Genomic DNA, 24,275 nt, shown 5'->3' with positions numbered 1-24,275 from the left:
TGATACTTCTGACATAGCCGAACGTTTCTAAATACATGATTTTGCTTCATGAAACGAAGTTATTCTTTGTGGATGTGTCATTATCATCTGGTAAATAAGAACTAAAGAAAAAAAACTCAGGCAAGAGCAGGCTATTTCAAAGTGTTGATCTTTTTATCTGTGTTGGGCTAGCAGTGTAAGGAGGGCTGGCCAAGAGCTGTCATTCCCAAAAATGTCTGTCTATACTCTGTTCATTCTCATAGTTGTGGCACATGATCTCTGTTCATTAGATCTGGGTCTGCACTCTCCAACCCCGACATGGACTGCTCCACCCAGCAAAGAAGGCACAACCCCGTGGACAGCATCTGCCGCAAGTTGCAGACCATCCAGCGGTACACCTCTGACTCACCCTACCACATCCCCAAGCTGATCTCCAGTAGCTACAACAGCCCCCAGGCAGGCCTCAAGCAAAACCTGGAGTCCTTCCTGAAGAAACGCACCATCCGTGGAGAAGATGGCATAGACCAGAGCATGTTGACCCCCGCGAGTTCTCCCAAGAGCCCCCGGACGGCCCTCGGTCCGTCCACCCCCGCCATCCCTTCCACACCGGCTTCCACCACCCCCACCCCGACAAACGCCACCTTCACCATCACCAGTACCCTAGGGGAGAGGCGGGGCCAGGGCCAGGGCCAGTTTAGGGGGTGGCAGAGGACATGCTCCACCCCGGCTACCCAGAGTGGCGAGCCCTACTTCAGTTTCTCCCAAGGAGGTCAGTTCACCCAGCCTGAGGGGACGGACAGAGAGAGAGAGGGGCACAGGAACTCCCCGCTCTCTCTCACCCACTCCCAGACGCACAGCACGCTCTCCTACAACCTGAACTTCTGCTCTGGAGAGTCGGCCAACCCCCTGGAGTGTGAGCTGCCCTACCCAGCCCTGGTGGTCAAGAGGCTCTCCATGGGAGGCGACGGTAGGAAAGAAACCAGCAGTACACCATATAGACACACACACACACACACTCCCTCACTCCCTCTTGCTCGAGTGATGGTCTGGATCCATAGTGAAGGTTTTAATTCCACTGCTTCCCCCGCTAAAATACGAAAGCTCTTTCTTGGCAAGAGAGGGATGAGCCTGGAGGGACTCACTTGGGTCTCCAATGTGACGTCATCACGTACTTGGTATTGTGCCTATTTTTAGCATCTCTGTTCAAATGCTGGGGGGGGATGCAACTTGAGGATTGTTCTGTGTGGCCTCCAGGGACGACCGAGAACAATGAGACGCACTGTTTCCTTTCTTGTCGTTCAACGTGAATGTACCTTAATGCTGTTTAAGACCCAGCTGCACATATAACGTGGGTGCGCTTGTGTTTGTGTAGGAAGTCTCTTCTCTTCTGATGCCAGGAAGGAGGCGATGGCTGAGGTCAGCCTCATCTGTGAAGAGGACCTGCTGGATACCATCTTCCACGCCTGTGATACCCAGCGTCGAGGTACACACACACACACACTCCATACTTATAACTTCGTGTCACTACTGTACCCTTAAAGCATGTTATTCCTGCCTGAAGTATTTCTTATGCTGTAAACTATAGGATCTGCCAGAACGACCACAGAGGGCAAAGTGTGGTTGTGTTTGCGTTGTTTCCTCATGTCTGGTTTTTCCGCGTGTGACAGGGAAGGTGTATGTGTCCCGTATCGTGGACTACCTGCGGCACACCACCAGCCGGGGGTCAGAGGACAGCGGTCTGGACGACCTGTGCAACATGCTGGACCCCGAGCACAAAAACGTGTCCATCGACCTGGACACCTACCACGCCGTCATGAAGGAGTGGATCGACGACTGCCGCAACAGCGGGTAACGGGAACCTCAACGCTAACGCATCGTGCGACCTTTTAACCTTTCACCCTAACCACGCTCAGCTCTGTGATTTACTGAAGCAGGAGGTTGAAATCAAACTAGGCTGATAGATTTCCCTACCCCGACCCATTTAAGCTGTGGAAATGTAACGTGGCTGATATGAGACTGCAGTTGTCCTATTAGACATCTAGGAGGTGCTAGAGCTCTTTAATCCAGTTGCTTGGCTGAGGTACGAGAGAGTGTCCTGAACATACACCATACACAAGACTGAAATCTGTTCAAATGATGTTCAGTGCTCTGTACAACGACCAGGGCTAGGCCCCAACAAATTTCTTTTAACGTGTACACAATCTCTGTTAGAGAGAGAGAGGTTAGGGGGAGGGGGGAGAAGGACAAACTATATCTGGCATCTAGTGCTCTAGTTAAAGAGCCGCTTGTCTTTTTCGAGACGGCCTGGTCAACACCAGACCCTGTGATGTGTGTGTTGTGGTTTCTCCCAGCCTCGGTAGCCTTTGGCGGTGTGTGTGTGTGTGACGCTGCTCCCCGCTCTCTCCTCCACAGGGACGAGTCAGCAGAGGAACTCACTCAGCAGGACTCAGTCAGACTCAAGGAAAGTCTAGCAGGTGAGACCTTCAGTGTGTGTCTGTCTTTGTATGTGTGTGTGTGTATCTTAACATGAGATCTGCTGTCTCAAGACAAATTGCCGCCAACATTCGCTGCCATGGTTTCATCCAAATGATAGCATGGATATGGTTAAGCGAGATCCAGGGTAATGATTTCCTGTCTGAGTGTTTCTGTGTGTGTCTGGGCTGCAGCTAAGAGGTCTGTGCTGCTAAACATGACCTCTGGAAGTCTGGAGGCGTTTGGAGGCGAGGCGTCACGGGGAGACCTGTGAGTAGTGCGAGTGTGTGTGTGTGTGCGTGTGCTTGTGCGTGTCCTAAAAGGAAGCAAGTGTGTGTGTGTCTTGTCTGGCATTCATGTGTTATGTATTTGTTTGTGTGCATGTAAACCTGACTTGTGTTCATTGGTTTGCTGTTTCTGTGTGTCCTGAACGTGTGTGTGTGTGTGTCCCCGCAGGGAGACGTCAGACCTGGTGTACTGTGTGGCAGACCTCCAGTTCAGCAACCACAAGCTGCAGGAGGATGTCCGCAAGCTAAAGCAAGCCATGGAGGCCATGGAGGACACCAACCTGAGACTGGCCGAGGAGAACGAGCAGCTCCGCAGCCAGGCCAAGATGTACACACACACACACACACTCTCTCTCTCTCACTCACACACACACACACACTCATGCAGACTGGCATGGCCTCTCTATCTCATGACACATTACACAAACACGAGCCCACACACGGTCCAAGTGTGAGCCCCCCCTTGTCTCCCGTGCCCCCAGGGGTCACCAGCTGGCTCAGAAGGAGAAGCTGCTGAAGGAGGAGGTGGAGGAGATGAAGATGACCCTGAGCTGCACGGAGGAGGGCCGCGCCCGCGCCTCGGCACACAGCAAACACATGGTGAGCGTCTGGCCCCCGGCTGCACAGACCCAGCCCACACCAGGAGACCACACAGACCACACACAATCTCTTGACACTGTAGTCATTCAAATAGGAGTATCTTACGTACCTACGATGCCCGAATCTGTATAGCCTGTGTTCTTTGGTATCCATACATGGGATGTGTAACAGCTCGTACCGTGGGGTTTCTACACTCGCAGGAACGAGAGAACCAGTCCCTCATCGCTAAGATCGCCTCTCTGCAGGAGGAGGTAGAGCGTACACACACACACATGCACGCAGGCATGCTCGCTTGCCACACAGAGCGTGCCTTGTTACTTCTCCTCTCCGGAGTCAGATGGAACCTGCTCATCTTCAATCACTTTCATAACTCGCTTTGGAGAAAAGCGTCTGCTAAATGAATACATGTAAACTTTCACCGTCCATTTGAGGTATATATATTCATGGAGCCGTTGTCAGAAAACCAGCTGGATGTCATGGTAACCTTCCACTACCTCCTCCTCAGAACATCAAGGTCACCATGGAGATGGATGACCTTCAGAAGAGGATGATGGAGCTGTGTGACCTTAACACAGAGCTACAGGTGGGTCCACACTCCACTGAGTGTGTGTGTGTGTGGCAGCTGGGTCGTTAGGTTGACACTTTCTCCCATCACCAGGTGCAGATCCACTCCTACGATGGCGTTGTGAATGAGAAGGATTCTCTTCTACTTGAGGTCAGGAAATTGAAATGGCCGTTTTGAAACCCCGTAGTAAAACAACACATTTACTGACTTGTCTAAAGTGAAGATGTGTTTATTTTTCTGGCCTGTAAGAGCTGTTATGTGTCCTGTAACGTGCTTTTTCTCCTTCTCAGCGGAGTAGTCAAATAAAGGAGCTGAGGGCTGCATTGGAGGAGTACTCTTCTGTTACAGAGGTGTGTGTGTCAGAACCTCCAGTTCTGCCCACCTGCAAAGTCACTCTCCTCTCCAGTCGTGTATTCGATTGACTGATTAATGGAGTCCGCTCGCCTTGATCAAAGCTGACGTTGAAACGTTGTGTGTTTGTGCGGCAGCTTCTGCGAGCCGACAAGAGCAAGCTGGCGAGTCACATGCACCTGATGCAGCCTGACATGTCGTCTCCGTGAGTCCTCACTCGGACCGCGCTCATCCTCCCTGGAGGCATGACGGACTTTCTACATGGAGGCTGTGTCTAGCATTAGTTTCACCCTCCTCTTCTGCCCCTCCCTCATTCCCGCTCTCCCCCTCTCCCTCCCCCCCTCTCCCTCTCTCCCTCTCTCCCCCTCTCCCTCTCTCCCTCTGCAGGGTGGGGCTGTCCCTCTCAGTGGCCTACAGGTTGAACCAGATGGCCTCAGGCTCTCTCCAGACAGAACTGGCCCTGGCCCAGAATCCTCTTGAGGTCAGCACCAACCTGAACACAAACACACAAACACGCCCCTCCCTCTCCTCTCATGTTCCCCCTGTTGTATCCCTCTCTTGTCTGTTCCATCCTCTCCCTCTCCTTTTGCGTGAGTCATCCTCCATTTTCCCTCTCACCTCGTCTCCTCTCCTCATCCCTCTCCTAACTCCCGCTCTCGTCTCACACTCATCCTCTCAGTCCTCCCACACATGTGAACCGTGGCTGTACTCGTCCCCCTCATCCTCCACTTCCCAGTGCACATCCTCTGTGTCATCCAGAGCCACTACACACTCTGATGATGTTCGGATTCTAGTTAACACTCCCACGCTACCTCGAGTAGCTCCTTACTGCAACACACAAAAATAATAATAATATTGCTCTTGGACCCAGGTAACTAATTCTAAGAACTACAATCTAAAAATTCAATAAATAGAATATCAAATCTATTAAAAACAAGAATAGGAATATAAGAATATGAATGGGAAACAGTACAATGTTTAATAGATGTTTGGGTTCACATACCCGAGGCTTCTGACTGCCCCTCCCTGGCTCCGTTTCTCCCACCAGGGGGCAGAGCGTCTGTCATCCAACCCGAGTTTCGTGTCTCCAATGGACGAGACCCTGGACAAGGAAGTGCTGCTTCTCTTCCAGGGCCCCTCCCCTGAGCACATGTCACAGGAGTTCAAGAACACCATCACCAAACTGGTATCTGGAAAAGATGTCTGAAAAGTCTCTCATAAAGCTGTGTTATGGAACTGGCGAGAGGCCGGTCAGTTGTATTGCATTAGAGCCTATTGTTGTTGTTGTTTCCAGAAAACAGAATTTGATGAGGAGGGTGTCTCAGTCCTGGTGACACTCAGGGCTCTCCTGGACCAGCATGGGGGGACAGAGGCCGTCTGTGACCCGCGCCTACAGGTGAGCTGAGTAAAACACACACACACACAGATGGGCACATACAGGTGCACACACAGTGGAGGGTGTAGCGGAGAGTAGGCAGTGTTTTGGTTGCTTTTTGTCCCCCTCTCTCTCTGATAGTTACATAAGATGGCCACTCTTGACTCTCCACAGCTCCCTTACCTAGAATGTTGCGTAACACACTCTCTCTGTTTCCTCATACTCTCTCTCTCTCGCGTGCACGCACTCATTCAGTACTGACCAGTTAGTGGACTGTAGCGTGAACACATACAGGCATCCCACCCACCCCCTTATCTTTGTTTCCCTCTACAGCCCTCCCTCCCAGCTTTGTACCACCCTGCATTCATTGTCACGTCCAGTCGTACAACAGAATAAACATTATCTGAACGAGCCTGCTTATTGGTTCAGCTAAGTTCTACCCACAACCTCCTATAATATCCTGTACCTATTGGCACTGAACTCTCTGCTTTCAGTCACTCTAAATCCGCCTATATCCCCTGTTTCAGCAGACCACAACAACAAGCCAGTTAGCAGAATACTGTTGGTCATATCCAGGTGACTGACTCCTCGGTCTGGGCCTCCAGGAAGACGCTGACTCTCTGGCCCCTTCTCTCCCCACAGACGGTGCAGTGTGAGCTGGATGCGAGGAGGACACAGTGGGCCCTGAGCCTGGAGCAACTGGACCAGTACACCGACTCCCTGGAGAAGGAGCTGATCAAGATGGCCAGCAACATGAGGCGCTCACGCACAGAGATCCTGCACCTTTCTGTCCGGTTAGTGCGTGTGTGTATTCAAGTACGGGTTGTGGGGTGCCTAATAAGTGTATCAGCCAGTGGAACGGTTTGGAAGGAAGGGAGGGAGACGGAGAAGGGAAGGTGCTGTAAAGAGCTCTGAGTTTATCCAGCCTAGTGTCTCACAGAAGGAGGGACCTGGATCAGCTGCCCTGCTGTGTTGAGGTCCACCCCGTTCCGACTGACCCGCGACCACTGGCTATTGGACTCAGACCCAGTAGGGACTTAATTTAATGTGTGCGTGTGTGTGCGTGCTTGACCGTGTGCACCTGCCTGCCTGTGTGTGTGTGTGTGTGTGTGTGTTGGTGTTCAGGGAAGTGGAACCAGCTCCAGATAAAAGGGAGAGGGGCAGTGTGGGAGAGCGGTGTGGCCTGGCCAGCTGTGTGTGCTGTGTGTGTGAGAGAGAGACTGGAAGGACAGGAGATAGACACTGCTCACACTGGGCCAGAGCATGGGGCACTGCCTGGGCCTACGGATTGGGTACAGTATGTTATTGATCTTCCTGTCCTCAGCTGGCTTACTGAGATCTGTGTGTGTGGATCTGGGATATCGCTGGTGTGTTCCTCCCTGACTGACACCCTGTGTGTGTGTGTTCAGTGTCCAGGAGCAGGAGAACCAGAAGCAGCAGCTGAAGGAGGAGCTGGAGCAGCTGAAGACCCCTCAGGACAGCCGGGAGGCCAGCTGCCAGACGCCCATCGACGGAGAAGAGGTTAGGGGGGGACGGAGGGGTGACCCAGGAGGAGGGAGAGCGATGGTGGGGGATGAAAAGGAGTGGATGAAGATGATGATAGAGGTAGAGATGGAGGTGGGGGGGGGGGGGGCGGTAAATGGCTAGTTTCCGAGGAAAATCTGATCTCCTGCTGTCAAAGAGGAACAGGTGTGAAGTAAAGGATGAGGTCAGGGAGGATTGGAGAGAGAGAGCCGTCTACATAGAGCAGTAGAGCTGCATAGTGCAACACAGGAACTCCAGAAAACATCTCAGCACAGATGGTTAGGCTGTTTGATGGAAACGCTAGAGGACTGAGTGTTTGTGTGGGCGGCTGCATTGGACGCACTCGCCACAATCACACAGACGCTTTCTCACCACTCAAACACACACGCACGCGCTCTCCCACACATTACACACATACTCAGAAACATTATTTTAGGCGCAACCATCATCAACATTATCTTCTCTGCCCCTTCGCCATTTTCTAACGGGAGAACAGCCCTCCAGTTACTAGTACTTCTCCCAGCTCTCCGTTTGACGCTCTCACTGAACCTATCAGCGTTACCACATTCAGGAGCAACTGAAGTGATCAACTACTCACTGAAGGGATTGGTCAGTTTTTTCCAGTAGTTTTGACTGGCTGCTGTGTGTGCAGCCGGGGGAGGATCTGGACTGGGACGAGGAGTTTGCCCTCCAGGACTTCCTGAGGGCCGAGGTGGACGAGCGTTACCGGGACTACCGGCCCGAGGGCCCCGGGGGGACGAGGCCACCAGGGGACCAGCTGGCGGACCAGCCAGGGGAGGAGGGGGAGGAGCGCTGGACGGTGGTAGGAGGAGAGGGGTCAGAGGTCCAGGAGGAGCCCAGGGGGCTCTCTCCCCCACCAAGAAGCACAGAGGGAGAGGAGGCTGGTGAGTGGGGCCCAAAGCATACTCTTTTGATCTTTTGGTGTGGGTTGCGGTGAGATGGATTTGGAGGATTTTTCGTACGGAATCCTCTTGAGGATTTCAGTTCTCCTCAGTTACAGGGCTCGGGTGGGTTCGTGCTGTGTCCTTGCGTTCGCTTTTCCCAAGTTTGTGGAGCGACCTGACTCTTGGCTGAACTGGAGAGGTTAGCAGGTCCAACAGTATGTGTATGTTTGTGTGGATTATCCTTCTGTAATCCCTGGAGTCACAGAGAACTCAGCCAACCTTGAAGCACTAGCTCTGACACATACAGGCCCCAGCCTTCTATGGGTGTCTTATCCAGGGGCTCCTAAGGGCCCATTCTTTAGTGTGGTGGGTGGGTGTGTGTGTGTGTGTGTGTGTCTTAAACCTACTTTAGTGTGTCCCTGTACTTCGAGTGACTGCAAGGCCTGCTAGGCCCTTCTATGGCCAGGTGTCAGAGTAGTCTAAACCCAGGAGAGGAGTGCAGTAATCTTGCTCCATTCCTCAGTGTGCCTGACTGGCTGCCAGCCTCTCAGACAGACACGCTGGTAGGCTGCGGTCACGGCTGCAGCCCCCCCCCCCTCCCCCCATTCTTGGAGGTGTAACCTCTCACCCCTTGCCGCTGAAACGGCTGTAATATGGTCAAAGGTAGACCCCTGTGAGGGGATCCGCCTGCTGCCACCGGCAGGACGGGTCACTGAGATCATCCCAGCGCTAACTACTTTTTTCTTTTTTTCCCTAGCATTCTTTTCCTCCATCCATCACTCTCTCCGTCGGTCTACCCTAAACCCCTCTCCCCCTTTCTCCATCTTCCTCACCCCTGCTTATCTTTCTCTCCCCCTTCATCCCTCCCTCTCTCTTTCTCTCTCAGAAACGACAGCATTACCGGAGCCTGATCTGAAGAACGACAGTGAATCTCTACAGGTAGATGGCACAACTTAGTAGTCTCAGTGTACTGTACATGCTGTACTCAGGCCTGGTGCAATGGTGATCTTAAGTGAACAGAATTAGCTTTCCGAAAAGTCAATGAAGCTATACACCAGAAAGTGTTTGGATGATCTTTTTAGGTGTGGTGTGTTTCAAGGAAGGCAGTTGTTGCTCTTGATGCGCTTGAGCTCTGAGAATAACTTGATGCAATAGTAGTTTCAATAGTCATCGTTGTGTGAGTGAGACTGTGACCAGCCGACACCTTAATGATGACAGCTTTATAACAGATGCTCCTTCCTGCTAGAAGCTGCCTTATGCGCTGGTCTAGGACCAGTCATCCCTCACTAAACACTAACTTTGGCCAGCTCAAGGGGAAACTTCTAACTGGCTGCAGATCAGTGAGAGTGGATGTCACACTGCGGCTTCCTGTGCAGTGGCCGTGAAGTGGAAAGCTGAAAACAGGAAACTGTTGAACCCACTGGGGGAACCCCCCCCCCCCTTCTGAGTGGATAGCAGGACCACGGACCCCCCTCCCCCTTCTGAGAGGATAGCAGGACCACGGACGAGTATATTTCCGAATACGGAGACGCACGCACTGTCGCACTCTTAACCACAGAGTTGACTTTCATCCCTCCCTTTATTTCCCTCCCCCATGCACACACCGCCCCACGCCCATCACACCAGGACTCGCACAAGGTCTCTTTCTCCATCTCTCTCTTTCTCAATCTCTCACGCATTTGACTAGCAAATCCTCCCTGCCAGTTGTCCCTCATCAGGCTGAAGCGTCGGTTCCAGCAGGCTCTGTGCTAGGCTAAGACAGGCGTCCTTATATAGACTGCTAGCTCCAGGTCTCTCATCTCCCATAGCAGGACTTGAAATGCTCTTGAGGCCTGTCCTACCCAGGCCTGCTCACCCCCACATCAGCCTAACCTACTGGGGTGTCTCACACGGTAGCGTGTGGGTTGAGATGGGCTCTTTCTGCATTGTTTACATAGTCCCTCTGGTCTAAGGTCACTTGTCCCTGTGTGTGTTCTTCCGTTGAGTCATTCCGTCTGCGCCATCGTCTGTTCTGCTTCAGGAGGCCAAACTCCCAGAGTGCACTGGGCTCTCGGACGCCCACCCGCAGGCTGTCGGCAGTGATGCTCTCCATCCACCCTCCCACACAGGCGCCGGTGGTAAGATGTCTGTCTCTCTCTCTCTCTTTCTCTATGCCTCTCTCTCTCTGCCTCTCTCTCTCTGCCTCTCTCTCTTTGCCTCTCTCTCTTTGCCTCTCTCTCTCTCTCTCTCTCTCTCTCTCTCTCTGCCTGCCTCTCTCTCTGCCTCTCTTCCTCTGCCTCTTGTTCGGATGCTTTTCCCTTCCTCCTTCCCTTTTTCATCTGTCTCCCTCTCCTTTTTCTTGTCTCTATATCTTTTTTTCACACTCCTCCCACTCTGTTAAACTTCACCCTCACAGTGACTCATCATGCCCTGACATGCACGTTCTATTCAGAGAGCTCCGTGCCACTCACGGCAGTAGCTTTGCTGAGCTGGTGTCTGCTCTCCTTCCCACGACGGGGATCCAAGTGTGTGTGTGTGTGTGTTCCCAGTGTCATCACATCAGACCCTGATGGCTCCTCCCCTCCACTCTGCAGATGCAGTGACCTTTGACTCTGCCACGCCCCCTCCCGAGGCCCCAGCCCAGGATCCGAGCTCTTCGTCACCGGACCAAGACCGAACGCTCACCCCCGGACCCAGCCCCCCTGGCCCTGTGGAGATGGTATCTCCGAGCTGCACCTCACCTGTGCTGGATGAAACCATGTATCTAACTGGGAGGTGAGAACAAATGTATCTGTGTCAGGGTTTTTTTTTTTTTTTTTTTTTTTTTTTACAATTGTCTGTGACTCATGACTAGTCAGAACGGCCAAGTGATTTGAAGCTGAAAACGATCTTACCGAGAGCATTGTTTAAGTCTCCACAGACTTTTGTCTCTCTTTCTAATCTAATTTGCAAGTCAAACACCTGTTATTTTGTTCTTGACGCCAAAGGTGTGTGTGAGAGATGAGTATTGGCCCACTTCAGCTGTGTTTTGCATACCCATAATGCACCTGTGCTTTGGCTGTAGCATCCAGTCAGTCTGTCACAGTCAGTGACCTCAGCTGCTTCCTTAGAAAGAGAGAACTACACGGAGTGACACAGAGAGAGCGAGAGAGATTCCCAGAAACTGCTTATTCCAATCTAGACCAACAAACTCTTGCTTTGACCTCTGACCTTTTGCCCCGGTGTCAGCTCCCAGCCTCCAGGCGCCAGCGAGGACGGAAGAGGAGAAGGAGGAGGGGAGGACACGACGGCAGGCAGCATGAGCAACATCAAGGTTGGTTCAGAGGAAGTCGTTTACAGCAGAGATGAGAACTTTCTTCATAGTTATCGCTTTCTGTGGCACCATTTCCTCCCTGCTTCACTTCCCTGTTCTCTCTCTCTCTCTTTGTTCTCTTCCTTTTGCTCTCTCGCTCTCTCGCTCTCTCGCTCTCTCTCTCTGTCTCTGTCTCTCTGTCTTTCTTTGTCTCTGTGTTGTGCTGCCTCAGTCATTGAGCAGGACTGTGAGTCAGAGGAGGACAAATCCTTGGGAGTGCTTGTGGGATGGACAGGGAGGGTTGGTCTACGCAGAAAGCCTGAGAGGGAGTGTGCTTCCTGGGCATGGAGGGAGGGGGAGGCAGGGGCCAGCTGAGGGCGGATCCACATGGGCTCCTACCCATGTAGGCATAGAGCTGAAGCTGGGAGGAACAGCCACACTGCAGTACAAGTTAGCAAACGTGGGCAAGTATACTGTTACCCATGTCTAAAATGAGGAACTTCTCCTAACTCGGCATGCAGTTTGTAAATCGTTCCTGTCTAATTGTTTGTTTATGCAATGTCGTTTTACGGGGGCGTTGCGAGTGCTGGTTATTACGTCTAATCTGAACCTCTGGTCTCTGGAGAGTTCTGGCTGGACGAGCATGCGTGTGTTGTTCTGTTGTTATCACACTCTCCTGCTTGGTTGTAGAACAGCAGGGGGCCACCCTGGTGGGATCTAGTATTAGAAAGAACCTCAGAGCGACAGAGAGAAAAGGGGAGGGGGGAGGGAGGGGGACAGATGCCCGCGGGAGAGGAACGGGTGGGTGTGTACAGTCTCACCCCCCCCCCCCCCCCCCCACTGTGCTGAGGCGCTGTAGTTGGAGAATGAATTGACAGGTATTAATGACAGTGCCATTCACCTCGGAGCCCCTCCCCATGTCGTCTCACCACTGCTGTGTTGCTTTACAAAACATATCTACTCCTGGCTCTGTCTCTTCTACGAGTTCAAGCTCTGGCTGCTGCTCCACAGGACTGACTTTCCCCCACTGTGACACTGTGACTGGGAGCCATTAGCCTCTATGGAGCAGTCTCGCCTCTTACCTTGTGTGTGTGTGTGTTGTGCCGCCCCCACCACTTAGCACCCTGCCAGTGTTGCCATGTTCTCCACACTTAGCTCGGCGCAAAACACGAACGCGCTCTGCGTGTCCACACACACACACAGACACACACACACAGACAGCTGCAGGGCTCTCTAGCAAGCAGCGCATTATATAAGAACTGAGCCTTCTCCATCCCGTCCGAGCTTAGATATCATTTCACTGCTCAGATGCCATGGGACAGGTACGCTATGCATGGCTTGTGTTTGTGTGTGTGTTTGTGCGTGCATGTCACTTTTTTTTTTAATCTTTAACTACTTCCTCTGTTGACAGACTAAAGAATGTCTGTCACAAGGCCACTTGTGTGTTTCTCACCTCTGTGTCTCACTCCCTCAGAGGTTGAGCCAGGACCAGCTGCCAGAGAGAGTTGTTGCGGAGGACAGGTGAGTTGTGCGCGTGTGTGTGTTTGACTTGAGGTCAGACATACTGAAGCACTGTTGTGGTTATGCATATCTCTGCCCGGCATGTAGTAAGTGAAGACGAGCAGATTAGTATTTTATTTTTCGACCTGGATTTTCTTTTGATCTATAGAGAAATGTTTTTGAATGTTTGTGGGTCATTTGAATGTTATTGTTCATCGTTTGTCTTTTGATGTAATGTGTGTGTTTTCCAGCACTAGCCTGCTCCCTGTACTAGAAGAGGAGGAGGAAGGTGTGCATGAGTCCGTTCAGGTGCCAGCTGTGAATGTAGACATGGCAGGTAGGAGAAAGCCTTGCTCTGTGTACAGCACAAGATACTGACCTTTCCAGATTTCCCAGAAGTCTGATCTTGATAGATGGGTACAGTAAGTCCTTTACTTCCTCTCTCAGGGACAGACAGGCTGACAAGAGAAGGAACTGCCTCGCTCTCTGCCCCTCAGGCTGTCGTTGGACAGACCATCTCAGACACCAACCAATCTGAGGGCAGAGCTGAAGGCATAGCCTCTGACCCCAGCCAATCGGAGGACTCTTTTGCTCTGCAGGAACCCCAGGGAGCCAAAAAGTTAAAAAAGGAACTGGTGAGAACAGTTTCTTATCCTTCAGTTGTGCCCTTGTGTTCTTCATGTTGCACATTCCGCTCCATATCACCCTGTACTCGTAAGGGAACATGACCAGGTCTGACATCACCAGTGGACTGTGCAATGATTAAGACATCACTGCACAGTCAGACTGGATGACTCAGGGAAACCAAAAAAATGTTGTCTTTCCAGCCTTGTGAGTGACAGCCAAAGTGAATATCATCAAACAGGGAAATGCATTTCACACTGTCAGACTGTAGAACTGAGCGTAGTTTACCAAAAGGTCATTCCAAGGCTATACTCTCACACATCTAGAATGTTCAATTGCTGGAATAAGGATAAACAATAGGATCCGGAAGATGTCAAGCATGTTGGCGCGCCAAGCTGAGGACAGCGTGGACCGGGAGGGCGGAGAGAGGCGGGGGAAGCCCGAGCGTCTTGTGTCATCCAGTGGAGGGGACCCCGAGGTCTGTGAGTCACTCCGTGGTTCTGTGAGGGTCACGGAGAGCCTAACCCTCGTGCTGGCCCTGCAGGAGCTGTCCCCCAGCATGGAGCTGATCGAGGAACACAAGGCTCCCGAGGACCTGAGCGAAGCCAGCGGCGCCACGGAGAAGGACGGTGAGTTACGCCTGGCGCTCCCACCCCGAGGGCCAACGGGGCTCACCCACATGTCGACAGACACGTGGCAGAAGATTTGTGTGTTGACTCATAGTCAAAGTAGTGGCGGTTCAGCCACAACAGTGCCAGCGCAACCACACCACTGAAGCACCTTCTGACACACACATTGAACTGGATGTGTGACGTACGTTCACAAAGGATTCCGAAATGTTACACCCGTGTTTTGCAGTCGAGACCTCTGTGATTTCTGAGGACAACAGTGAGTCCATGAGAGACGAGAGGAACAGGTATGAGCAACACGCCTCTCACTGCCACGTTTCCATGGAAGCGTTTTATCTCCACAGTGATCTGGTGCCGTACACCGAGAGCACTCAAGAGCTTGTGTTTTTTTTTTCTCTCTCTCATTACAGTCTGTCTCAAAATGAGAAGGAGATTGAGGTATGCTGCCCCTTTCTACATTTGTTTATGTTTAAGTTTATTTGGCCACCATACTGTATGTTCACTCTTAGACAGGGGAGCATCTGTGTGTGTAGTTTGCAATCATACAGTTTGATATTTAGAGCTATGTTTCACAGGATCTCTCCGGACCAAAGAGATGATACATACTGTAAAAGTACTAGGAAACACAAACTGGCAGGTTGTACTCCTTCATGGTGAAATGTAAAATTGTGTGTGTGTGCTCTTTCCTGTAATCCGCGTCCTCCCACCAGACGGAGTTCCAGCGCTTGTCTCTGGGCTTCAAGTGTGACGTGTTCACCCTGGAGAAGAGGCTTCGACTGGAGGAGCGATCACGTGACCTGGCCGAGGACAACGTCCGCAGGGAGGTGTCCAGCTGCCAGGGCCTGTTACAGGTCAGTACCCATCCTGACCCTGTTATAGGTTGGTGCCCAACCCTGACCCCTGGTCAGATTAGTCAAAGCATAGCCTCCATGTCTCAGCTATAGCGTGTGTATCTTCTGCCCCCCCCCCCCCCCCCCCAGGCCCTCATCCCTCTCTGTGAGGATGACAACCAGTCTATGGAGATCATCCAGAGGCTGCAGAAGAACCTGGACATCCTCATCCAGTCCATGACCAGGGTGTCCAGTCGCTCGGAGATGCTCGGAGCCATACACCAGGTGTGTGTGTGTGTGTGACATCTGTGGGTGAAGTTGTGTGACCTAGCTGTTCCTCACCGTGTGTGTGACCCCTCCCCCCTCCAGGAGAGTCGTATAGGGAAGGCGGTGGAGGTGATGATCCAGCACGTGGACAACCTGAGGAGGATGTACACTAAAGAACACACTGAGCTGCTGGAGCTCCGAGAGACCATGATGCAGAACGAGAGGTCGTTTGGATCCCACTCCGACAGAGGTCAGGAACACACACACACACACATACACACACATTCACATTCACAAACGATCACAAGGACACATGGACGTCCCACACAAACATGCACCCCCCTGTGCCGTAAACATACTTTTCCTGGGTTGACATTTTGACTGTCTCTCTCTGACGATAGTTTTCTTCCTCTTCTCAGATGACTTCCGAGGCAAGAAGCAGACAGGATCCCAGTTCTACAAGGTCAGCTGAGGCCCCTGTGGCATGGTGGGACTGTACTCACTGGTCTGGTCTGGTCCTGGGTTCGCCTCAGCGCCGGCCTGTATGTCTCTAATGCCGTGTTCTCCCTCCCGCAGTCCTCGTCTCGAAGAGTTAGCATAGCTGCTATCCCCCGCTCCAGTGGTGGACACTATGACATGGTGAGACAGGCTATCCCTTCATCCCTCCCATCCATCCAAACCTAAAGAGCAACACAGTCCTAGTGTTTTCTCCTGTGCTCTGGTCCCAGGTCAGATTTCAACCCTCTCTGTAACCATCTGTGCATGACCTTTGTGTTTCTTTGCAGCCCAAAGCACTAGACATCTCAGAGACGGATGCCGAGAGATTAACCAGGAGATCCCCCTGGTAGGTTGTGTGTGACTTATGAACTCCTTGTAACATGTCTTGTGTCTGTGTTTAACTTGGTTACTAAGAGAGATGGTGTGTTCCAGACTGAAGTGATGGTGGTGGTGTATTGTGTGTGTGTGTGTGTGACGTGGTTGCAGGAATGTGACAGGAAAGGGTGCTGCACGGCCCCCTCTAAAGCGTTTTGTCAGCTCAGGGGCCTGGGTCGAGGTTGATGAGCCCACGCTCATGATGAAGGGGTAAGGGTTGTGTGTGTGTGTGTGTCACACTAAGGACCAGTTTCCCTGACACACGTCATCTCATTTAGAATGAAACTGGACTCCCAAAGAATTTGCACACATTTTTGTTGATTCAGTCCAGGAACCTGGTCTTAAATATCAGACATGCAACACTTTGCATGACGTTCCGTGATAACATACTCAGAGCATGTGGGTGTTTGTGTGACAAGACCCTGTGTTTTGTATGTTCCCCTTCCATTTAAAGTAATCAATCGAATGTGATGAACACGTGAGATATGCATGTTCCAACTATGTTTTTGGTGTCTGTATTTGTGTTTTATCTTTGTGTGTGTCGGAACCGCGCACACTCGCAGGTCGCCCTTTGACACGGACCCTCTCTCCGAGGAGGAGCACAGAGGGAGCTCTGAGAGGAAGTCCAGTCTCACTGAACTGGGCAACAAACTCACCTCCTTGATAATGCCCAAGTTCAAGACGTTAGTGACTCGCCGCTCGCTTCTCGCCTCTAGGGGGCACTACTCACCACGCTGGCTAGGCCACGTGGGCCGTGTCTGAATACTCTTCTTCAGCACATCCTTCCTCCCTACCTGACTGCAGGGGTGCCTGATCTAACAGGGCTGGATGGGCGACAGTGTGATGGGGGGGGGGGGGGGGGGAGCTTGCTCAGGCCAGTCCTGATGATGTTAGATCGGTGTTGTCCTCAGGGAAGAATGTGCTGATGAAGTATCCAAACAGGGCTGTGGTATCTGCTCCTGGGGCCAAGCTGTAGTGGGGCAGCTAGAGAGCTCACCTAGCGTGACCTGGGTGCACTCTTTCAAACCAGGAAGTCCGTTTTTAGAACTCTGCTGCCGCCGCCGCCGCTGTTGGTGTGATTGTGACTAGGTTGGTCAAGTTCTTTCTGCTTGAGCTCCTCAAGTTCTCTTGAACGTTCCCTGTCTTGCTCTTCTCCTCTCCCCTTCCCTCCAGGAGACATGAGGAGATGTTCTTGATGCTGTAAGTGTGTGAGGAGAGGAGGGGGAGCCGACATTCTAACCCAGGCATCATACAGTCCAGACTATACTGACTACGCCTCAGTGTGTCTTGACCTGTCCTCTCCCACTCATCTAACACACCCCACTCCCCGCAGAAGGCTGCTACTGAGCGTGCTTCGTCGGAACGCTGCTGTAACGCTGTGTGGTTGAATCTGTGTGCTTGAGCTAGCCCGTGAAATGAACCAATCAGCTCCTATAGAATCCAGTTTGCTTCAGCTAACTACAGGGTTGCTAACTTCGACTGAGCTCTTTTTCTCATGCATGAGATTGGCGAAACATAAGATTAATTATGTTTCGCTAATTATCCTATGATGGTGGCCTGCCCTGAAGACTATGGTTATCTTCATGCTATAATCATTGATGTTCAATTAATCAAAAATCTTTGATTCTTCATAAGTATCATTTGGAATGATGCCTTTTGTGCTTTGTTTGTATCCAGTACATGGTCATTAACACCAAGGTATCCAAAACTAGATGGGAAACTCGTTTTGAATCCAGTCTTGTCTGAAGCCCTGACATTCTTTTCTCCATTTTTGTCATGTCACCGCCTATACATACACTTATGTTTTCAGTTCTCTCTCACTTCCTTGTTCCCTCTTTCCTTTCTTAACCCTACCCTCTCTCTCTTTCTCTCTCTCTTTCTATTTCTCTCCTTCCAGCCCCAGTCCAGCCTCCACCCCTAACATGACTGAGCAGGCAGCGTCCTCCACCTTCCTGGGCCCCACCTCCAGGCCAGCGGTGGCCAGGACCAGCCGGGGCATGTGGCTGTGGCTGGCTCTGGTGGTGGTCCTGGCTGCCCTGCTGGCCCTGCTGGCCAGCCTGGTGATGCAGCCGGCCGTGGACGCAGCTCCCGTGGGGACAGGGGACTCCTGGATGACCATCCAGCAGCTCCTGTGGCCCTACACTGGGCTCAGGCACAACGGACAGCCCCCGGTGTAGTCCCGGGGGCCCGGAGGTCCCGCCTGCCGTCACTCTGGGAGCCGACAGAACGACGGAGGGACTAGCTGACCTCGGGGGATGGGTCGACCCTAAGAAGGCCTCGTGATCACGTTTGTTAGACTAGTCAGTGTGTGAAGACCAAGCCAACCACTTAGTGTGTTTACCGGGCCATCGCGCTTCTGACCACGGCCCATGTTCTTATTGGTGCTTCAGGGGACACTATGGAACACAATTAAACACAGATGGGGATGCCCATTGGCCGATTTGCATGTGTCACGTCGAGGGCTTCAGCATTGAACTAACCAATCAAGTTAAGGACCCTCAGCACATGCTTTTCACTCTGGAGGACCAGCCTGGAAGACAGGATTCTACGATTTTAGCTTTTTAAACACATTTCAGCTTTACTGAGACTTAATAGGGCACTTGGGGTTGCAAGAATGGGCAGCCCATCAGAAAGGTTTTAAATAAATACATTCAGTTGTAACAATCACTTTTTTTATGACTTTAATAAACTGGCTTGGTAATCAAACTGCAATTTTAAAGGTTATTGGAAGGTCATAAACGTTAATTTATCATTTTAGTGTTTAACTGCATTAGATTCTGTGATAAAATGTGAATACCTAAAAATTATTTTTGTTATAATCAAATTTGTTTCATTCTCACCATTTTTATTTGACTTGCTATGTTGTGTTCATCACTTATAATATTCATACACTTTTGTATGTTCCAAAGAGGGTGACTGAAACTTTGCACAAATAAAGTAACTGATTCCATGAAATAACTCATGTCTTTTCATTTAGAAGGACTCTCTTCTAATTGGAACAGTCTATTGTAAGACTCCCTCCAGTTAATGACATGTTTGGCTGGTCCTCCAATGTAGTGAAACTGTATAACTGTAATGGTAAATCAACTAGTGAGAAGCTGGTCAAAGCTCTCTGCTTCAGTCACTGTCTTACAGAGCCAGCTTCCAGACCCACTTCAAATACCACTTAAAAAATGCGACAAGTGCTCTTGATTTAACCCCGTACAAGGAAGTCTGTATTACCCTCAGAGAAAAAAATGCACCTGAATGCAAATCAAATGGACCTTTTGAATAATCCTGATTTCCATGCATGTGAGCGAGGTCAGGAGTAGGTGAGAGGTTGGGTGGCACACAGCAGCTGCTGCACGGTGTCGACAAACTGGTAGTGGGACTTCCTGCTTCTGTCCAGGCCTGCAGGGCTGGTGTAGTCTCTGAGCATGTGCAGGAAGGTGGAGTGGAACTCGCTGCCGGGATGGAGCTCTGTGGAGAAGGCCTCGCTACTTTCCCTTATCCTCAGCCTCTGGCTCCTCTGGGCCCCCAGAAGATACACACTCCACGCTTCCTCCTCCACGGGGCCAGCTCCCAGGTGCTCACACACCTGGAGGAGGAGAGGGGGGGGGGAGGGAGGTATGAGGAGATCCTCACAAGTGTATTTCCTCTTTTTAATCTTCTGCCTCCAAATCAGATTAGTTTGGGTTTCCTGTAAAATGCTGGCGCTAGGGCCAAACAATGTCCCAGTTGATCTGGTCGAAAACAATTATTTTTTGTTTCCTTCTTCCTGGTTAAAGGTTAGTGTTCCTCTTTGGGGTTATACAGTACACACAGCTACGTGTGTGTGTGTGTGAGCGTGCATGTGTTTACCTGCAGGACCAGATGGTCCTGTCCACACTGTGCGTTCCACTGGCTCCAGGAGAAAGCGAAGGTGGAGGAGAGCAGAGCCATCTGCTCGTACACAGCATGCTCCATCAGGGGGTCCTGGAGACCGGACACAACCACACCACCAACTAGAGCTTTCCCGTTGAAGGAAATCATTCAAGATCTACTCTGTGGATGTGTGGGGCACTTCAGACAGTCAACACACCTGTATGCCCAGGCTCACACCAGAAAACCATAGAAGAGGAAAACCATTCTCTACTCTGTACAACTCGACACGTCTCAATGCGTCTCTACGCTGCGTCGGCACCCATGGAGCTCACCTTGGCGCTGATGCTGACGTACTTGTCAGAGTGCTCGTTGACGAACACGTTGACCCCGGCGTTGACCATGGCTTTCTGCAGGTCTGAGAAACTCATCCAGACACCCAGGATATGATTCAGGCCTGTGTCCTGGTCTGACTGCAGCATACACTGGTTGCCCTGCCAGAGTTACACACACACACACACACCTATATGACCTCCTGCTCTTCTGGCCTTTTGATGTGTGTGATTTATGTATGTATGTGTGTGTGTGTGTGTGTGTGTGTGTGCGTGTGTGTGTGTCCTTGCCTTGACGATGATGCTGACTTCAATGAGGGCTCCGGTGATGGTGAGCTGGGCAGAGTCCTGCTCCAGCGGCCGCAGCTCCCAGCCCTGGAAGGGCATGTTGGCGTACGTGTCCTGCAGCAGGCTGACGGGGCAGAACGACTCCATCTTGAAGGAGATCCTCCTCTCTGCGGCGTCGTACGACACCTCACTGATGCTGTCTGTGGTCCAGTACTGACCTAAAAGAGGAGCAGGCACAGCAGCTGGGACTGTCAACGTCGATGTAGGTGGGTTATCATGACCCAGAGATGGTGTTGGACCACTGAGGGCCACATCCTTCTCATCCAGTCTCACCATGGGGGTCCCAGCAAGCCACGTGTGGGTCTTCCAGGAAGAGGACGGAGTCTGGCAGGGTGATGGTTAGCCCCACAGGGGGGCTGGTGTGGGGCGTGCTGTCCTCCATCCTGCTGGTGGCTGAGCCGGAGCTCTGGATCTGGACTTGCTCCGTGGGGTACTGGAACTCCTGCAAGCCCGTCTCCAAAATCTAAGACAAAAGAGAGAAAGAGATGGAAGCAAATGTTACGTCTAGCTGACTGGCTAACTGCTAACTAGGTATAACTAGATTTTTTCTGGGTATCATACTGAAAAGAATACCACACAGTAACACAATATGGTCAACAAAGTCTTCTTTTTATGAAAGTGCGTCATTATTTGTGGCCTCTCAGAAGAGAAGACGTCTCAAAGTCTCCTTCTCGGATTGGGGTCTTGTGGCCCACCTTTCTCATCTCCCAGCTGTTCAGCTGCTGGGCTTGGGGCGGGAGGCAGAACACGTTGCAGTAGAACACCCCCCCCAGGGGCGTGTACTGCTGCAGGTCCACCCCACGATCCATCTCAGAGCTGTCAATCACAAGCTCCACCGGTGTGGGGCTGGAGTCACCCTCTCCTGCTAAAACAGGGAGTGGGGGATGGCAAGCTTCCTTGATAGGCTCTGTTTTCAAATGAGTATCATCTTGTTGCAGTAGAAAGTAACCCCGAGCAGAGGTGATGTTAGAATAGGTGTAGCCATTGTATTGACTTGGGGAGTCCATTCATCTCAACAGACACATTGTATTTACCTGTGGCCTTGTGAATGTTTCACCCATATAGATATTCAGGAATCCCCAGGTAAGAGAGACTAACCTGGGATCGCTCCCTCCATCTGTATCTCCACCTCTCCTTCCACGCTCCCTGTTTTCAGAGTACTCTTCCTGTCCTCCTTCACAGAGAGCACACTCACCGCACTCTGGGACACACACACACACGCAACACAGTTACCTCCTTGGTATGGACGGATACGCTTCAGGTAACTGACCAGAGTTCATCCGACCATCTCACCTTCCTTCCCTCCGACCCTCTGACAGACTGCACCTCGTCCTCTGTCCCTCCTCCAGGGTGGGCACTCTCCCTCCCCTCCCCCTCCGCCCCGGTCTCTCCCTCCTCCATGACGGGGGTCTCTTGGCGCTCCTCCCCTCCCACCAGGGACTTGGAGCTGGGGGTTTGGGCCCTCAGGCGGGTTAGTCGGGCCAGGGGAGACAGATGGTCGTAGTGGGTGTGCAGGATCCTCACAGCGATGTCGCTCACAGCCAGCTGCTTAGGCAGCTCAAAGCCTATGTTCACTTCCTCAAAGTGGTACCCTTTAAACCTGCAGGCATAAGAGAGAGAGAGAGAGAGAGAAAGAGAGAGAGAGAGAGAGAGAGAGAGAGAGAGAGAGAGAGAGAGAGAGAGAGAGAGAGAGAGAGAGAGAGAGAGAGAGAGAGAGAGAGGGACGGAGAAGAGAGCGAGGGGATTTCACTGCTCAGACTAGGTGGTTTCAAACAGTAAGAGGTGACGTGAGTAGAAGGTGGAAAAGTACCTTGGGTTCTTGTTGAGATTGGCCCACAGACACAGAGTGGTGTTGTTCCCCTGGACTACAGTCTGCATGTTTCCTGTCTCAATGTCCGAGTGAGCCTTAGCCCACTGCAACCACGGAATAGCGTATCAGAATCAATTCACATGCAGCATTACTCTCAAATATGTTTCTTCTGTATGTAAATCTGTGTCTCCAGTCTTGAAGGAGCTCTCCTGGCTGGGGTTGTTTCTACCTTAAGTATCTCCTCCGTGGTGATGAGGTGTTTGGCATGGATGAGGTTCTGGAGGGAGAGCAGGGTCTCCTGGTACCTCTGGGCGTCCGTGAGGTTGGGATGGTCTCCCAGGAGACCGTCCAGCTCCTCAGTCAGCTGAGAGGAAGGCCAGCACACAGCATGGTGACCCCCAAGCACAACACAACAGTTCTGCTGGGTCACCCTCGCTTGAAACACAATGGCAGAATCCGAATTGCATGCTCTCGCATGAACTCACTGACCCTGAGAGCGAGGTCACAGCACTTCAAAACCTTTTCGATCTGGATTTCTTGGTCTTCTATCCACAGGTTGATGAAGGTGTTGATCTCCTGCTGGACTGCTGGATCTGGGCTGCCGTCACAGAGCATGTACCTGTCCCACTACAGAGATGGAAATGTTTTTAAGTCAGCAGACTATTGGCAAAGTTAAGCTATAGGTTATAAATATTTAGTATCCACTGCCTGGAATGAAATGTGTGATCACACACTTTGGCTTTCTCTCTGGAGTCCGTCTCCCGTTTAGTGACTGCAGAGTGGTTCTCCTCCAGTAGGTGGCGCAGTTCATTCAGCTCGTCATCTCTCCGTTCCAAATCCTGTCACAGTGAAAGAACATAGATGGATTGGATGGATTGCTTGATATGCAAGACTTGTTACAAGAGCCTATGAATCATCATACATCACAATCCTAATACATGATAGTGATACCTTCATAGCGATGCTCTGCATTATAAATTAGCATTTGGACGTTGTGTAAAAACACTCACCTTCTGCTCCAGTCTCTGCTGCTCCTCCTGCTCCTCCCTCTCTCTCTCCCGCCTCTCCATCTCCTCTTGCTCGGCCAGCACCCGAGCTTCCTCTGCGACCACCGACAGCAGAGGTACAAACCCATTTTAGAACCAAACATGCAAAGTTGAGTTTGTGAGACAATCGTCCGTTTTCATGCTAGGGTGACGGCTACCTTCCTCCTTCTTCCTCTTTTCATCCTCCTCCTTTTGCAGTCGTTCCTTATCGGCCTTGCTGACTTTGCCGCCCTTCTTTTTAGCCGACTAGGAATTAAAGGAACGGTTCTGTGATTTAGATGCTGGGATTGTGCTGGTCAATGCATGCAAAAAAGCACACTATTCACCTGAATGCATTCTCTTCAGATGAACCACAGGAGATTGAGAATGGAAAGTAACAAACATTTCTGGCAGAGATTTCACTAAAAGTTCCTTAGCACTGTGACTAAGGAACTTTCAGTACTGCTGCTAAATCATTAATGAACTTTAAGGGTATATAATAATAACCTATACTGCTATAGATAAGTAAATCATACCATTGCATCTCTGGGTGGCTTACATTTAGAGAGAGGGGACAGCATTTAGCTCTAGTACTGTACTGTAGCTAAGTCAAATGAAATCAAACGTTTGCTGAAGCCAGAGACACAACTTGATACACAACAACATACAATCAGGTATGCCTATAGGCATAGCAATATGTTTAACTTCAATTCGTTATTCAATTTCCCAATGACAAACACCAAAGCTGTATGTTATGTAGCACAAGAATATTATGCAAACAGTGTAAATGTTTACAAAACGTAGCCTACCATCTTCAAAAACCTGTGGAAAGACAACTCTTCTTGCGTCTAATTTACCATGGTAACGC

General features: G+C 51.2%; 2 protein-coding genes across 2 annotated transcripts; one reads left to right on the top strand and one right to left on the bottom strand.

Annotated features, from left to right (window-relative positions):
- The first annotated feature begins 297 nt into the window (after nt 1–297).
- LOC124469770 (lymphoid-restricted membrane protein) lies at nt 298–19,007 on the top strand. Its single transcript, XM_047023262.1, has 37 exons — nt 298–946; nt 1,352–1,462; nt 1,647–1,827; nt 2,392–2,453; nt 2,646–2,721; nt 2,908–3,066; nt 3,221–3,338; nt 3,539–3,589; nt 3,844–3,921; nt 3,997–4,053; nt 4,194–4,253; nt 4,392–4,459; nt 4,642–4,735; nt 5,303–5,440; nt 5,549–5,650; nt 6,272–6,423; nt 7,039–7,150; nt 7,806–8,058; nt 8,816–8,997; nt 10,079–10,175; nt 10,587–10,812; nt 11,251–11,350; nt 12,804–12,850; nt 13,081–13,166; nt 13,277–13,464; nt 13,998–14,082; nt 14,312–14,369; nt 14,493–14,520; nt 14,793–14,933; nt 15,063–15,197; nt 15,282–15,429; nt 15,599–15,642; nt 15,756–15,818; nt 15,965–16,023; nt 16,164–16,262; nt 16,616–16,735; nt 17,950–19,007. Exons 1-37 carry the CDS (start codon nt 298–300, stop codon nt 18,227–18,229), a joined length of 4,707 nt encoding a protein of 1,568 aa, XP_046879218.1. The 3' UTR covers nt 18,230–19,007.
- Nucleotides 18,886–24,275, bottom strand: dnai7 (dynein axonemal intermediate chain 7). Its single transcript, XM_047022822.1, has 15 exons — nt 24,217–24,275; nt 23,587–23,674; nt 23,393–23,484; nt 23,117–23,221; nt 22,872–23,009; nt 22,612–22,746; nt 22,383–22,486; nt 21,866–22,172; nt 21,671–21,773; nt 21,268–21,437; nt 20,846–21,035; nt 20,516–20,730; nt 20,228–20,386; nt 19,893–20,006; nt 18,886–19,629 (listed from the first exon to the last, which is right to left on the bottom strand). Exons 1-15 carry the CDS (start codon nt 24,217–24,219, stop codon nt 19,354–19,356), a joined length of 2,199 nt encoding a protein of 732 aa, XP_046878778.1. The 5' UTR covers nt 24,220–24,275; the 3' UTR covers nt 18,886–19,353.

Source organism: Hypomesus transpacificus, chromosome 7 (assembly GCF_021917145.1).
Source record: "Hypomesus transpacificus isolate Combined female chromosome 7, fHypTra1, whole genome shotgun sequence".
Lineage (NCBI taxonomy): Eukaryota > Metazoa > Chordata > Actinopteri > Osmeriformes > Osmeridae > Hypomesus > Hypomesus transpacificus.
This window is presented reverse-complemented; position numbering and strand designations above follow the sequence as displayed.

What these genes read in the sequence shown, in the direction of transcription:
- LOC124469770 (XM_047023262.1), top strand. Translation starts at nt 298, where the DNA reads ATGGACTGCTCCACCCAGCAAAGAAGGCACAACCCCGTGGACAGCATC. An exon ending in GAGGCGTCACGGGGAGACCT is followed by an intron (nt 2,722 to 2,907) that starts GTGAGTAGTGCG and finishes GTGTCCCCGCAG; the next exon opens with GGAGACGTCAGACCTGGTGT. An exon ending in GCAGCATGAGCAACATCAAG is followed by an intron (nt 11,351 to 12,803) that starts GTTGGTTCAGAG and finishes TCACTCCCTCAG; the next exon opens with AGGTTGAGCCAGGACCAGCT.
- dnai7 (XM_047022822.1), bottom strand. An exon ending in ACTCCAGAGAGAAAGCCAAA is followed by an intron (nt 23,010 to 23,116) that starts GTGTGTGATCAC and finishes CCATCTCTGTAG; the next exon opens with TGGGACAGGTACATGCTCTG. An exon ending in GCTGTGACCTCGCTCTCAGG is followed by an intron (nt 22,747 to 22,871) that starts GTCAGTGAGTTC and finishes CCTTCCTCTCAG; the next exon opens with CTGACTGAGGAGCTGGACGG.